The sequence below is a fragment of the Mytilus californianus genome, unplaced genomic scaffold (genome assembly GCF_021869535.1).
Source record: "Mytilus californianus isolate M0D057914Y unplaced genomic scaffold, xbMytCali1.0.p SCAF_3, whole genome shotgun sequence".
In the NCBI taxonomy this organism is placed as follows: domain Eukaryota; kingdom Metazoa; phylum Mollusca; class Bivalvia; order Mytilida; family Mytilidae; genus Mytilus; species Mytilus californianus.
The window spans coordinates 35,542,587-35,559,559 of record NW_026262679.1 but is presented as its reverse complement, the minus strand read 5'-3'; the positions used below and the strand labels follow the sequence as shown (position 1 = coordinate 35,559,559).

The window sequence follows — 16,973 nt, the reverse complement described above, 5'->3', positions numbered from 1 at the left end:
ACTTTGATTTGATTTGATTTGAAAGAATAGAGAATAATGTGGTGCTAATATATAAAGAATAGAGAATAATGGGTAAAAGTATAAAGAATAAAGAAAAATGGCATAAAAAAATAAAGAATACAGAAATGAAGGTTCCCCCATCCAGACCCTCTTGTATGGTGACATAAGGAGTCTGAACTTATATTGTATGCAAGTTATAAATCCTTGAGTGACCTTAAAATTTTATGGAGGGAACAAGGAGAAGTCTAGCGCATCCTTCATTTTTGTTCACCGGCTGCATAGTTTAGACTAACATTGATGTTTTTTTAACTACATGTTGTTAAATCGAAGATTAGCGAGCCAAATCAGTTGGCTTATTAGATTAGCATGTCGTGATCGCACCATTGCCATGCTGTAATGTAAAACTCACTATAACATGTACGACAGACTGGCCGCTTTTTTACCGACTGTTTTGTGAACCGTGGGTAACCGTTGTCAGTCTTTGTCTTTTGGTCTTGATTGATAGTTGTCTCATTGACAATCATACCACATATGATTGCAAATACCTATATATATATGAAATCATATTAACCTAGTCCAAGACTACTATAACGTAATCTCAACCCAAGTTAAGGACCCATTTAGGGCCCGGGCATTTAACAAATGACAATACAAAAAGCTCTTTCTATTTCATTATAGTTTATTACATTTGCATCTCGATTTTATCCCATATGACAGATTTAACCAGTTTTATTCCCTTTTTATTTTTGTAATATATGGACATTTTTATTCTGTTGGGAGACTTTGCCTTTCAATTTGCAACTTATTTATAAAATTCCGCATATATGTTCCTTCAACGAAGTGATATTAATGAATACCAAAAATTGATTGGTTGATTGATATGGATAGTCAACGCTATGAATGTCATATGAATAAAATCGCGATGAAAATGAAATAAACTTTAATTGGATTTGGCCCGTCCGCATTGATATTAAACAATTGGGTAAGAAGGTATTATGAAGGAGACAAATCAATCAGACAACTGTCCCAATACAGCTCAACCAAAGCCAAATCACCATACTCACAGTGCGCTAAAAATGGAAACTCTTTTTTAGACAAAGGACAAACCATTGTTCTAGATCCAGATATAGCGCCCCCTGTGAAAAGAATGATGTAACCTTGGGAAAAGCCAGTCCACTACGTATTCTCTCTTTCAACATTAAAGGCTTCAGCTCTAACAAAAATTACCTCAATGAACTGCTCGATAAACATGACATCATTCTCTTGCAAGAACACTGGCTCTTTAACTACGAAAAAGAACTATTGAAACAACATCATTCAGACTTTATTACATTTTCTAGACATATTGATGATGATGAACCAGTGTCCCCAATTGTTAGACCAAGAGGACACGGCGGTATTGCAACCTTATACAGAAAGTCTATGTCTTCAATGTTTTCTCAACTTTCAGACAGAAACAACAGAATACAAGCTATTGAAATATCAACAGTCGGAAATCCTACCTGCCTTGTTAATGTATATCTTCCTTCTAGAGGTACGGATAAAGGACATGATACTTATAGAGCATCCTTAGACACTCTAAAAGAAATTATCCTTAAGTACCAAGAAACCCACTCAATTGTTATTGCGGGGGACTGTAACGCCTCGTTCATTAGACAGTACAAGGACTCCCAAGATGAACTGTTTAAACAGTTTTGCGAAGAAAATCAAATAGAACCTCCAGTCAAATACCCCAACTGATCACACATATTTCCAAGGAGAATCTAGATCACAAATTGACTACATATTGGTCAAATCTATTGAGAATGATAAAAGACTAAGGGAACTTATTCAGGTCAAGATCCTAAGTGTAGGTCACAACACCTCTGACCATTGCCCTGTGTCTGCCAATCTTTGTATAGAACCAAGGAACAACCAGAAACAGTACAGAGAAAATACCTGTACCAAAATCAACTGGGAAAAAGTAAATAAAGATAACTATGCACTAAAAGTGCAAGCAGAACTAAAGGATAGAAAATATCTAAATATAAGAACACCTTATGGAATTGATCAAGCTACAAACCAATTACTTAATGGTTTAAACAATGCACCAGAAACATGCTATTCTCGGAGGAAATCAAAGTTTAGTAGGAAGAAAAAGATAAGTTGGTCACCAAAGTTGGCTAATGCGGTCAGTAAAACAAAAAAGGCCTTCTACCTCTGGAAAAAAGCAGGATCACCTCCTTCTAAAGATAATATATATAACATACATAGGCTTGATTCCAAACGTACAGTAAGAACAATACAAAGACAACAAAGTGCTGACAAAAGAAATCAACTCCATGAAGAAATTATGAGAGCATCTGACAGGGACAAAGATATTTTCTTAAGATTAATAAAAACTCAAAGATCCTCTTCCTCCCAATTCACTCACACTCTACAAACGACGGACAAGGAAGCATCCACCCCAGATGATATGAATGATCTATTTAAGGAACATTTTGCAAACTTAGCAAAAACAAAGGTGAATCATCTATTCAATGAAGAACATAACATCTTGGTCAACTTAGATGCAGAAACAATAGTCAAATTATGTGAAAATGAAGAAATACCCATTCAACCAGTTACCTCCAATGAGATATCAAAACTGGTTTCACAACTAAAAAAAACGGAAATCTGAAGATGTAGAAGGTTTAACATCTGAACATCTTATATACGGAGGTTTAGCTTTAATTGACTACTTGACAACTCTCATTAATAACATCTTCTATACAAAACATGTGCCTGATCCTAGACTTCTAACTCAAGTCCATAAAAAAGACAAGGACCCAACAATACCATCAAATTATTGAGGAATAACAGTCATCTCGATCATTTTTAAAGTTTTAGAACTCTGTTTGAGAGCTAGGATTGAAGGCACTTTAAACAAACAACAATATAAACTGCAAATAGGTTTCACAAAAGGTGCTTACTCAATAAATATTGCTCTTTTAATTACCGAAGCCATCAATGAGGCAAAAGATAAGAATGAAATCACCCTAGATGCAGAAAAAGCATTCGATGTCGTAGCTCACATACATCTTTTTTGGAAATTATATCACCAAGGAATCACAGGTTCAACCTTGCTACTGATCAGAGAACTTTATAATAATACATCAACCCAAGTAAAATCTCACGGACGTATCTTAGAAGCATTCACTAACGAGCAAGGAGTAAAGCAGGGAGGTATTTTATCAGCTAACTTTTACAAAGCTTACAATAAGAATATTCTAGATACACTCGAAGCAACAAATATCGGTTTTAAAATCGGAACCAATTATTTGGGTTGCCCAACATGCGCAGATGATATTATGCTATGCGCAACATCGGAACAGGATGCATCAGCTCAACTCCGCATCATTGAAAGATGTACCAAAAATGATCGATAATGAGTTAAGATCAATAGTAAAAAGACTGAAATACTGTTGATCAACAATAAGAACAAAAAACCTAACCTTAAACTTTTTAACGAGAAGATGAGCGAAAAACAGAACATAAAGCACCTGGGTATTGAAAGACAGGACCGAAATAGCCCACATGTATTAAAGAGAATCTCTACTGCTAGTGAGTGAGCAACTATGTACTCACTCATGGGAGCAGGTCTACATGGAATAAACGGAATAAATCCATTGATATCGTACAAACTCAGGCGAACATATGTCATACCTAGAATGCTATATGGTATAGAAATTCTGAACCAAGACGGACATTTTAGAACTAGAAAACTTTCAGAATAAGACTTATAAACAACTACTGTCGCTACCACAACGGACAGCAGATGCTGCAATCTATATCTTGCTTGAGGCAGAATCCATAGAACAACTAATCCACAAAGCAATGATTTCTCTGTTCCTTAGAATTCCAAAAGATACAAATTCAATTGAGCATAAAATAGGAATAAGACAATTAGCAACAAAAGATGGTAACTCCAACAGTTGGTATATAAAAGTAGATAATATTCTCAAGTTATACAAATTACCATCTGCACATGAGACAATCTTAAACCCAAAGAAAAACTGGAAAAACTGACTCATGATATGATAGATTCAACTTGGAAAACAAAATGGTCTGAGATAGCTGAAACCAAAACATCACTGAATCATATGGAAGTGAGAAATTGGAACTTCCGAAAAAGTAATACATGTTGGAGCAGTGTCAGAGACAACAAGCGAGATGTTGTTAAAGGAATAATAAAGTCCAGAATATTGACTGGTACATATAAAACTTAAAGTATTAACAGCCGCTTTGATTCAACAAAATCTGGCACTGCAGAGTGCAAATTGTGTATGGAAGGAACAGAAGATTACAAGCACTTTCTTGTTAACTGCATAAGCCTTAAATCAGTGAGAAAAATTCACTACATCAAAACATTTGATGGCTGAACTTCAGATCAACTACAACTACATCGTTGAATCTGAAGACGATCTGCTTCAATTACTAGTCCACTGTTTCAGCAAACGTCGCATACCTGTGACTCACCTAGTTGCTATAGAAAGGCGGATATGCAAATACTGGGTATGTGCATTGCATACCAAGAGAGCGGAATTATTGCAGTAAAATATAATATTTCATTTTTGACCTTTGGAACCTTATAAGATCCTATACAAAGCTGGCTACTATCGGTCATGAGAATGGAAATAATTTAGAGAGAAATAATTAAGGATGATATCTGAATACGCTATGAGACTTAAGCCTATTGTTGGTTAGTAAATATATAAACTATATGACCCCTGCATTCTATTTTACACATAAATAACAACATTTACTAATAGCAACCAATAACTTGGGTCCTTGACAAGATTTTGAATTTTAACAATATAATTAGTGTATGGAACCCCACGTGATTGTTAGAACTTTTTATCATTATTGACATAAATAATCCTTATCACATTAATTATTTTTAAACTGTTGGACACTTTTAACACGGTAATTAAAGTTTTATCCATTTTAAAAATATAATGTTTTGAGCTTATGTCAGTCTGTTATGTACAGTGTATATACAAGTTTTACCTTTTGTAAATTTTTTTTTAAAGTAACGCATTTTTAAAAAATATAAACTAAAATATTTTTTAATGCGGTGACCCTGCAAAAAGAAGAAGAAGAAGGTCCGTATTTTAAAGATATTTATGCATTTATGGATCAACATTTGTATTTCCCCTTTATGTTTTAGCTTATTCAGTTTACCATGTACCAATAAGTATAAGACTTGATCACCTAGTCTATTTTAGCTGAACCATGCATTCATTATAATTATAAAAAACTGCTCATTAATAAATTCCTATGTTAAAGGTGATTTAGACTGCTAGGAACCTTTTTAAATCTCTTGTCGTATCATCAGACCTAGACTATAGTACCCCGCAACTTTAACAATGCCAATATTGCATGGAAACACGAAAACCTAAATCAAAACAATGAAAACCAAATCCAGTGAAAACATGGGACGAACAAATAGTGATCCAAAAAAATTGAACCGAAAAAACAAAGGTTAAATTCATAGCCACAAGTCAAATGAAAACAGACAACGACATGACCAGTAAGAAAAAAAACCCAAAAAAAACAAAAAACAACAACAGCCTACAAGACACTTCACAGGAAAAAAGATTGAGCAGCTTGAACCCCCTCAAAAACAGGGGTGTACTTATAAGTGTCAGCAGTTTCTGCTCCACTGCATTGAAATTAGTCGTGTTACTTTTTGTTAAAATACATAGAAAATATCATATGGCACCAATATAATCCCAAGAGCTCTGCTCGAGGGATTATATTGGTTGAGGGTTGATACGGTGTGATGTTGAAAAAGCCATATGATATCGATGACGTGACGTCATACAGTTTAGGGGTGTGGTAAAGCCCTTTTCTCTAATTCTTCGTCAATTTATCCCTTTCTGCACCCATTGTATAAAAAAATTTAATCAACGTGTGGTTCGTTTGATCTCAGTTTATCATTGGTTAAAATCCGATTATGACGTCGAATTTTCTTGTTTTCCTCTGAATTTATATTGTGACGGCATGAAAAAAGGCGACCATGTCTGATGACGTCACATAGAAAGAACACATCTTTTTGCAGATCATTCGAAAAGAAAGAATAACTTTGCCTGCATATTGTTAGAAAATCATTAGAGAAACAGATTCCACCACCAAATCTCGTGTAATACGATATTTATCCACTCTCGACAGTTAAATTTTAAATATTTAAAACGCTCGGCGAGCCTCGCGTTTTAAATTTGAAAATTTAACTGGCTCGAGTGGATAAATATCGTATTACACTCCATGCAGTGGTAGAATCTATATGTAATCGTGACTGATATCGAAATCATCACGGCTGGCTGATACAGCACGATTGCCATTTATCGTATTAGACTTGCAATTTACTTGTATGTATCATATATTTAGTAGTAAATACAGTAGTTTTGAATATTTGATAAATAGCCTGCTGTTTAATCCGTATCGCTCAACTTTGATGCAGACCCTTTATCACACCCCTTTATCGCATGTCTACTTTTGATCACACCCCTACTCGGAATATGAAAATAGCACAAAAATTAGAGAAATATTTTTCTTCAAAGGGTCCAAAATGGAACGGTCATTACGACGTGGCGTCGTTTTTCGAATGACGTCATTTTTGGCATGTGACGTCACATACGTCGAGCTGTCATATTTTCTGGCACACGAAATGAAATCATAAAAAAATACCGGCCGCAAGAGGGTTAAACTTTAAATTTTGATATTTCAAAAGTGCATATTTTTCTCACCAGTCTCAAAGTAGTCTTTTATTTATAATTGTATACTTGTTATTAACTTGCTGGTTTATTGTTACTTTTTTTTCATTAACAGGTTTTATTCAGAATGTATTTTATATAGTACAACATTACTAAAGTAGGACAAAAAGTACTCAATGAAAATAAAACACAAATAAACAAAAAAAAATACAATAAACAAAATATTTCTATGGACTACAGGACGCAAATTGTAAGGTAACCCAGGTGCTTCGGATGAATAATTAAGCAGTTCCTATATATGATAAAGCTGTTAAAATAAAGCAAAAATAAATCTGAAAGTAACCCAGGTGCTTGAATCAGTTAGCAGTTCCTATATACTCTCCTATTCAGATATATGATAAAGCGTATAAAACATGGCAAAATCCGTATCACATGCCGTATAACCCTCGACCAATATCATCCCTCGGGCCTAAATGCCCTCGGGCTGATATTGGTATCTCGGGATGATACGGCATATGATACGGATTTTGCCATGTATTATTCTCTATTTACTACTAAGTATATAATAAATTAATGAATCATATCCAGTCCTAAGGAATCTCGCAAAAGAGGATTGATAAATGTCTAAAATATCGTTTCACCCTAATGCATCGATCGACATTTCTAAATGAGCAAATCCTTAAAATTGTGGATGAGACAATTTTGAAACGAATACAGGATTTTACATAAAAAAAGGATAAACAATACATTTACTGATAGCGACAACACAGACATTAAAAAATGAAATTGCATACATTACAACACTGAACCGCTTTAATACAAATCTAGGGGTGACGTCAGGGGCCCAGAAGCGTAAACAGTTTCTGCTCCACTATGACACCCGTCATGTTACTCATTGCAAGTAAACATTTAATTTCAGTTGCGTCCGGCGATGTCACAATCAGGAAAAGAGGACTGGATTGTGGCTACAACAAATGGAACATATCTGTGGTCATGGGTGACCCAGATTTAAATTCCATAACTGTCAACCAGAACACTATATTGATGGCGTCAGTAAACATTTTCCATTTAAAATCCTTTGTTTGTTATCTTCCTTGTAAGCAGCAACACTCTTTCAATAAAACTGAAGCCCTGGAATATTGAATCAACTGGAAGATATATACTCCATTTTCAAGTGCTGCTGGAATGGAAAGTTTACGATGGAAAAAAACGAAATCATATGTTTTGCCGTGAAGTGTAGATCTCAATCGACTTTCGTTGTCAAATTGTGATCAATTGTAGATGCAAGTCAAAATATGAAGCATCCTTACCTGTATCTGTGGTATCCTTTATTTCTGGTTCAATGCCGAGAATAGGTGCAGTACACAGTCACCAAACTAATTATTTAGTGAAAGGAAATCGTCTATATATATAACAGAATGCGAAATTGAAGGTTGATACCAGCTTCTTTTCAATAATCTTTACAAGCTCTTGTATGAAGTCTTTCTTGGAACAAACTTATTTATCAGCTTTATTACTTTATAAGATCAATGTCATAAAATTTCCGATACAATAATTTTGCTCCTTGTATATCTCAATATGGTGTAAACTTCCATATATATATATATACGTTTATTTGGCAATCGCCAATGGCAGTCAGCAGGGTTTAAGAACATCCATGGTTCGACCAGCTAGTCAAATGTGTTTTGTTAAAATATACTTTTTCACTTTTTTGGTCTTTTGGAAAATGTTGTTCGTGCTGTATTTAGACCCCTCTACCAAGAAATTTGTTTTGCATGCACACGTATAAAAATTGCGGTTTTTATCCAACGCAATCATAGGTTTGAACGTTGTTTTCAATTTAGACTTGTACATATATATATAAAGATTCGTTAAAATTCATGATCAGCTGCTTTGACATATTCGTCCTTTCTATTTTCTTGAAGACTTTGTTTATCGTTGATTTTATTGCAAAATTTTCTATCTTACATTTTTATTTCAAATTTCTTCTGAGCTTCTCATAAAATCTGTTCACGGTTGCTCCCTTATGATTGCGGCATTTTTATCAGATCTTACTTCTCTTATAAGTACAGTGTGCATAATTATTGTCTCATTTTGACATACCATCTCATCTTTATGACCATTGAATCAAGGAATGATTGTGACTCTCTGCTGTAAGTTTGGTTTTTATAGAGCCAGTTGAGCAGGAAACTGGAAAGTTAACTCAGAGAACTACACTACAACAGCGTTTTTTTTATTTTATTTACGACAACAAAAAGATTTCATTTTTGCATACACGCTATTTTTCACCTTGTCATTTCAAATATGGAATTAAATATACACCTTCGTGTGCTTCTTTCGGAGATAAATGGGGTCGAAATTTTAGACATTTACTTAAAATTTCGGTTTCTTGGGCATTACTATCCTTTGGACAGACATACCTAACATTTTTGTTTTAAAAGATAACCACCAGCGGATTTTTGTAAAAACAGTTTGAATATTTTCTTTAAATAACTATGCGATAAGTTTGGGCAATAATATCTTAGAAATCATTCATTTGATTAAACTTTCATGATTAAAACAAACAATCGCATTTTTTGCTGTTCTGTATATTTATCTACTTTAAAAACAATTATTGGTGATTTTTTCATAAAATTAACGTAAAAAATTTCAAACATAATCTAGCCAAATTCCATTTAAAAAAAGTATTCATCTACCTGTTTTCAAGCTACTGATTAAAATTAGTCGAGAAATGCATTTTCCCCAAAATGTCACAGTTTGACGTCTCGAAAAATAATATTTTACTTTACCAACTTCATTACCTCCCCTGTATCTGTATCGTATGCCCTTAACGTAATAAAAGTTTCCATGACGCCTGTATGTTGACTTTTAGAAACAAGGACGTCAAACTACTATGTTATTTTGAAATTTGTGCTCAGACAAAATCTGTGAAGTTAAAAATGAACGACGAAACGGAACCATTAGAATCAGAGCAGTTAGAAGAAATAGAAATGCAAGTTATTAAAGGGTATTCGTATGAGAGACTTCAGTCGGAACTCCAAGTTGTCGAGAAAGAATCACCAGAAGGAATCGCTATCACAATAAAAGATGACGATATCTTCCGATGGAGAGTGAAAATACAAGGACCAAAAGATACTCCATATGAAGGAGGTACATTTGCTCTAAAATTATATTTTCCATCAGGATATCCAGAAAGTCCACCACTGATTTCTTTCAAAACTAAAATTTTTCATCCTAATGTTGATTCATTCGGAATTGTTCACATGGACATTCTGCTTCCATCGAATTGGTCACCAGAAATAACAGTACTAGATATGTTGAAAACAATTCAGGACTTATTTGTTTACCCAAAGCCGACTGAGTATGGAGACCCTCATGTATTATCAATGTATCAAAAAGAAACACAACGGTTCGTCGAAGAAGCTAAACAGTGGACTGAAAAGTATGCTATGGAAAGGAAGAACACTTTTACAAGGAAACTTAAAATGTTAAATTTCAGATGTTGTGGAAATCAAAATAAATATGTAAAAGAATAGTGTAAATAAATCTGTCTAAATTGTCTACACTAGTGCCTGGTTTTTTCTATGAAACAGTAATGAATGTTAATTTCCAATGGTCAGGAACAAAAATGTTTGTCGTAAGATTTTTTTGTAAAAAGGGCTCCTGAAGGATCCAACCAAAACCCCATTCCACAATAATCATAATTCTGTCATATGATAACATTATTACATGTGAGAAAAAATGTAAAGTTTTCAAATCTACCCGGATCCAGACTTATTTTCTAAACAATTAAAAAATACAGCTACCAACTAACTCTCACTTGCAATTTTGCATAATTCATTACTTTTGCTGTACTATGCTGACTGCCCAAGGCTTGGGGTGGGTGGAATTTGTGCTTAACGCTCACATTAATTAAAATCCACCAATTACAATGTGTATCTAGTGCATCCCAAGGACTTTTAGTCAGGTGCTTGTAATTTTGTACCTGTAAGTGTGATCTTTAGTTGATAGCTTTCATTCTCTCATTAGTTATACCAAAATGCCAGTCAAACTTTAAAGAATAACAATCCCATTTAATCTATATATTGTCTGCGACAAAGAAAACGTAGACCCAGTTCATTTTTGTAGTTTTATGCGTTATAGGAAACCTTTTTAGTGGCAATCGAAATTTTCTGCCATTCATCTGTCGTAGCTTCATATTTTCTCGTCCAGAATAAGCATGAAATATTTGCCATGCACTGTTTATTCAGCAGGTCACAATTTCATATATCTATACATCGTCGGCTTTCGACAAGTTTGCCGGCTCTGAGAAATAGCGGTTGAGATTTCAATCCACACCAAGAAAATTCTGAATGTTTAATTTTGATTTCTCTCATGCATGGTTTAACTTGATTAAATCCGCAAATTTTACAAGTGTTAGCTATAGTACTTTTAATCCAGCGGCTAAATGTTTCAGATGCGTTTTGTGTATTTTTTATGTGCTTCTGCCAGTAAGGTTTTCATAGATATAAGAAGATGTGGTATGAGTGCCAATGAAACAACTCTCCATCCAAGTCACAATTTGTAAAAGTAAACCATTATAGGTCAAAGTACGGCCTTCAACATGGAGCCTTGGCTCACACCGAACAGCAAGCTATAAAGGGCCCCAAAAATGACTAGTGTAAAACCATTCAAACAGGAAAACCAACGGTCTAATCTATATAAAAAACGAGAAACGAGAAACACTTATGAACCACATCAACAAACGACAACCACTAAACATCAGGTTCCTGACTTAGGACAGGTGCAAACAAATGCAGCGGGTTTAAACGTTTTAATAGGCGCCAACCTTCACCCTACCTTTAACAATAGTGTAACATCACAACATAGAAAGACACACTATAAAATATCAATTGAAATGGCTTAACTCAATCAAAAGACATATTAACAAAAACAAGTGAACATACAATGAAGGAATAAATTTGATCTATGACACAATGTAAATACAAAATTAATAAAACAAGGGGGTTAGCATGTTTATAGGAATCTACTTCTAAGTTCCGTTAGCTTGATTATTTCGTAAGAATTGTTTCCAAATTGAAAAAAAGCAACCGTTCTTTTTCTTATTTGTTGTTTGAGTAAACAAATATAGGAACTGTACGGCCATAAAAAATGATCAAAACCCATATGATACCGTATAGTAAGCCTTAAAAGATTTGTTTATTTTTCTGTTTTACTTTACTTCCGTTTTATTAATTTTTTTTTCGATTTTAGGGAGAAAATGGACGGGGGTAATTTTGTCATCATTTGATAGAACTCCCATTATGAAAGTTTAGTACTCTGTTTTATCAATTCAGCTGCATAAAACATTGGATCGACACCAAATACACGGTTTAGCCTCCCATTTAATGTTTATAAAAATATTCTTATTAGATCACAACATAATCTTATTGGAGTTATATTTCATTGATGATAATGTCCAAAACGGCATTAAGTAAGAGTGGTACTTAAATGTTCCACTACATTTTCTCTTATCTTCAATTGTGCATCTTGATAAAGTTGTTCAGCACCTTCACCGGACATATCTATTCTGAAACTCTGCTTTTTGTATTTTGATTTTGGTTGTCTACAATTTCATTTTTTAAATAATATTTTCTTTCTCGCATTTTATCCTTCACGTTGCACCTGAATTGTAAGTAGTATCCCCGTCACAATTTGTAGCTTTATATATAAGCTCAAAAGTACTAAAACAAAAATACATGCTGTATGACTTGGACCAGTGGCCTTAAGCTTTGTTTAACAAGGTCTTCATCAGTTGTACTTGACAATGCAATGGTCTTGAAAGCTTCTATGTGAAGCTGTCTTTTGAGACCGTATATAGTGTTCGACCTCTGAACTCCTCTAGGTACACATTCTGTCATCGATGCCGAAAACGAAAAAAAAAAATATATATATTTATAAATTTGAACATATTGTATTTTAAGGTATTTATGTCACATTTTATACCAACTCTGTCAAGAGATCGAAGCAGTCAAGTATACATAATAATAATTGTGTCTTCATCGACAACAAAGACTAATGAATCTATGTTTGTATTAAGACCCCGGGGCACTCACTATGTAATGGATGGTAGAGATGAGCCACTGGAATAGGTATTTTTTTCCAAATTTCATTATAAATGATAAGGTCGAGACATTAAGATGCAATATATGACACGGTTGTTGATTGAATCATAAGTAGCTGAAACTAATCAGATGTCGATTGTTTTCTCTGATGCGATTAAAATTACAGTTGGAATTGCATTAGCTATTTTTCAAGTCTACTTATCTCCATGAAATAGCGTAAGCGTAATGCTAGGTCGTTTTATTTGGGAAAAAAAATATATAAAAGGGTACGTTTTTGTGTCATTCAAATTATATGAATAGGGTGGGGGTAATCAATCTCTCAGCTGATCACCCCTAGGACAAAAAGGTTGAAGTGCCTCCTTGAGATCCGTTGATCCGCCATGGTACATTGTTGATAACACGATGATAAACGCTCGAGGCAGAGAACTGAGAGTCCACATTTTGCCAAATGTTTGGACTGTTCATCTGTCGAATTGTTACTCTTCGGCAAGCCAGAATTTACAAAAAGTCCGAATTCGAAAAATTGCATTTTTTTTGGGTCCTGTCTTGACCAACAAAAAAGAGGCTTATACGATCGATAAGATGATATTTGGCAGTCCGTTAATCTGCCCTATGAAAAAGGACAAAAACAGGAAATAGTCTATCGATCGAACTTGAAAATTGGCAAATTCGAACTTCCCATGCCGAAACAGGATCAACCAGAGCCATAACTTTGCATACACTATAAATTCTTTCTTAAAATATGTTCGAGCTGGTGTTTGAGAAAAAGAATGAGTGTGCATACAGTAACGCGACACGTTTCATTTTGGCCCAATGTTGAAAATTAAGAAGGAGCTGCCAAAGATAATGTTGGTTTGTATGGGGGTATTTTGTGTTTAAGGTGTATGTTAATTTTTTGAGTGTGAAGAGCTAATTAAGTTGCACAATTTGGCTAATTAACGGAGATGCTTACACATTCTTTAATTGTAAGCAGTGTTGAAATTTTGACCCATTTGGGATAAATATTATGAACTTTATAGGACATTTCATTCAATTTTATAAACCCCATTAAAATCACAAAAACAAAACCGTTATGTCACAGGTAGTTGTGTCTCTCAGTGAACGTTTTTTACTTATATAATTTAGTTATATTAAGTATATAGGTAAATTATTTTCAGAGAAAACTGCCTGTGCGTTTTGTATATGCTTTTAAAAATACAAGGACGACAACACTGTAAAAGTAGATGAGTTAAAAATAGTAATTGGAAAACCAGCAAGTATTACTTCCTATTTAAAGAACACACAAGGAATGTAAGTATGTCCAAGTATACCTTTATACTAAATATTGTGTAATTGAGTGACCTATTGCTATGATACATTGCTATTTTGATCATCTGTTGACATATTCAGAATTTTTATATTTTTAGTAGTAAATTAACATGATTAAAGGTTTTGCTTTCGGTTCTGTTAAAAATAAGATGCCATTTTGCATGTCACAAGTTTTGTACGCACATCCTTATTGTTTTGTATGAGTAATGAAAGTATACATACTTCTTTCTAGAAATGTATGTACATGAATGCGTTTTCTTTTCATATGATCACAAGCATATTCTAATAAATTATGACCCCTTTCAAAGTTTGGTTTTGATATATAAATAAAATATATTGTTATCATTGTGAGCAATGAAGTTTTAACTTCCCAAATTCGGTTTCATTATACATAACACACCGTGTTACTAAAAATGCCTTTTCGAGTGCCAGGCATGTCCTGCCTCCTATAAATTATGAATTTTAGTGGGAAAACGAAACTTGTCCATGCTTAAATACCGCCTTACGTTTGTTGTTATTATTCATGTAATGCATTTTCTTCATATTCACTAACAGACCATCACAAACAAATTTACATATAATTTACTAGGAGCTAGATATAAGCTTATACAATTTAAAGAAAGATTATTTCTAAAGAGAAAATGTTGAATGGCCTACATATTGAAATAACAGATCTTAATAAAAGTTCAACTATAAACATGTTTATACAATCATATATATATATATATATATTTCAAATTTAAAGGTGGCGGATACTACAATGACTTCCATGAGTAAAATTCTATCCTGCTGATGGATATTGACGCAAAGGTAATTTACTAAATTGCTAGTTTCATCAGATGTGTGTCTTCATTTTGCCATGTCTTTTTATCAATTAAAATAAATATACACCAGATCCTTTTTTTACTGGAGAGAGTACTTGAAAGCAAATTTAAATCATATTATTAAACCTTCTACGTGTTCAAACTTCCACTGAAGACATTTCGTAGATGAACACGTCTCAGCAACGAGTGGACAAGTCACTTATCATAAGGCTTCTACTAAGCCCTGGCATCCAGTTTTACACAAAAAAATTACATGTTTCCATTTCTACCCACATATATTTTTATGGTGCATAGCCCAGCTGGTTCAGTGTTGCATCTATTCTTTTACAGTTTCCTCTCTTATAGAATAACCATACATTGTCTCAAATTTTTTTTTGAGAGTGAGTATTCTTATTTGTGGAAAATAAGAATAGAGGAACAGCACATATCGACAGCTTTTACTGTAAGAGTTTCTTGAGATGAAAGTACACATCAATGGAAATAAGTTGAAATATAAAACACACAAGTTGAGGTCATTTACGATTTATGCGTATACCTTTATCTGTATAAATAAACATCTATTTACAGTATGAAATGGGTTGACGTGAGTTATATGAATGTCTTAAAAAATGACCGAAACTTTATCTTCTTTGTTACGAATTATAAACTTTTTGGAGGCGTTCGACTTAGTTTTCATCAATACAATAAAAATGATTTTTCACATCCATCTTTTTAAAGAAATATTTAACAAAACAAACAGGTTGAAGAATTGTTTTATAATAAAGCTATGTTTTGATTGTTTTTACTACAAATACTATAATTGTTCAAGTGCTTTTTGGGAAAGAATTTTACTATAAGTTTACTATGTAAATTTTAGTTTTCCACTGATCTAGATAGAACAGATGGTTTTGTACTCACAACATTACAAGTTAAGACATCTACATGATGATTGACATGTCCCAAGCCAGGATCTGTGTCAGTTATTTTTTTATTTCTTAAATCGTATTTAGCAGATCTATGGTAGTCTCGGTAGAATTCACTAACAACTTCTATATAACTCGTGTCGATTAAAGCCGTGACCTGCTATCGTGTGCATGGTTTTGATTCAATTTTAGAATTGAATGCTTCTTTTCGTAAATTTATTGAAATTTATTGAAGGGTGAAAGCGTTGACTGAAGCACATTTTGTATTTTATAACCCTATACCATTATAGAAAGAAGCTTTCGATTCTTATAAGTACATTTTTATTTTACAACAATAAAATAACTTTTAGTTTGTGTTCCTCTGTAATGTTGTAATGTTGTTATGTAGAGCATGTGTAGTCATAGATGTTGCATGTTATTGTGAAATAAAATAGTAATTTGGAATATCTCGCGATTGTTGTCTACCAATCAAAATTGCGGAATCTTATAAAACATATATGAAATGTTATTACTGTGTTATTGGATTGCTTTCTCACTATGTTCATTTCACTTATGTTTACAGGAGGAAAAGTGAAAAAGATGAAAAATATGAATTAATTTGTGATTGATTTCGAATGTAAAATCACGATATAATCAACCTTCACTTTATATTTAATTTTTTAATTTTTTTATTTAATTGTAGCTTTCCACAATTAATCATGCAATACAGGAACTGAAACAGACACAAAGAAAAATATGGGAAAAAGTACACACGAACAGGTAATATAAAAATAAGTTCATGTGGTATGATTGCCAATGAGACAACTCTCTAAGTTAGCTATTTCAAAGATACCTGTTCCAATTAATGAAAACATCCTTACCTATATATATATATATATTTGGTGCCACGATATCTCAGTAGCATGAGTTCGAATCCCGGCCTGGGAAGAACAAAAAATTTGCTTCCGCAAATTTACAGATCTAACATTGTTGGGCTGTTTAGACGAATTATATATACAAAATAGATTTTCAGTCTTGTATCACCATCACTGCTGGTGATCCGATGGATAAAATCTGTTGTAGAGTCGTCACTGGTTCAGACGTACTTATATATATATATAT

The 16,973-nt window shown here is 33.4% G+C and overlaps 1 protein-coding gene across 2 annotated transcripts in view; it reads left to right on the top strand.

Annotated features, from left to right (window-relative positions):
* Positions 1-14,086: 14,086 nt before the first annotated feature.
* Positions 14,087-16,973, top strand: part of LOC127734448 (uncharacterized) — a 29,009-nt gene continuing 26,122 nt past the window's right edge. Inside the window, exons 1-3 of one of the 2 annotated variants that reach the window (XM_052244313.1) lie at positions 14,087-14,128; positions 14,892-14,956; positions 16,555-16,631. In XM_052244313.1, the coding sequence (XP_052100273.1) occupies positions 14,939-14,956; positions 16,555-16,631 (95 nt within the window). In that variant the 5' untranslated portion in view covers positions 14,087-14,128; positions 14,892-14,938. Of the gene's footprint in view, positions 14,133-14,891; positions 14,957-16,554; positions 16,632-16,973 lie in introns of both variants that reach the window. The other variant, XM_052244314.1, reaches the window with a different exon arrangement.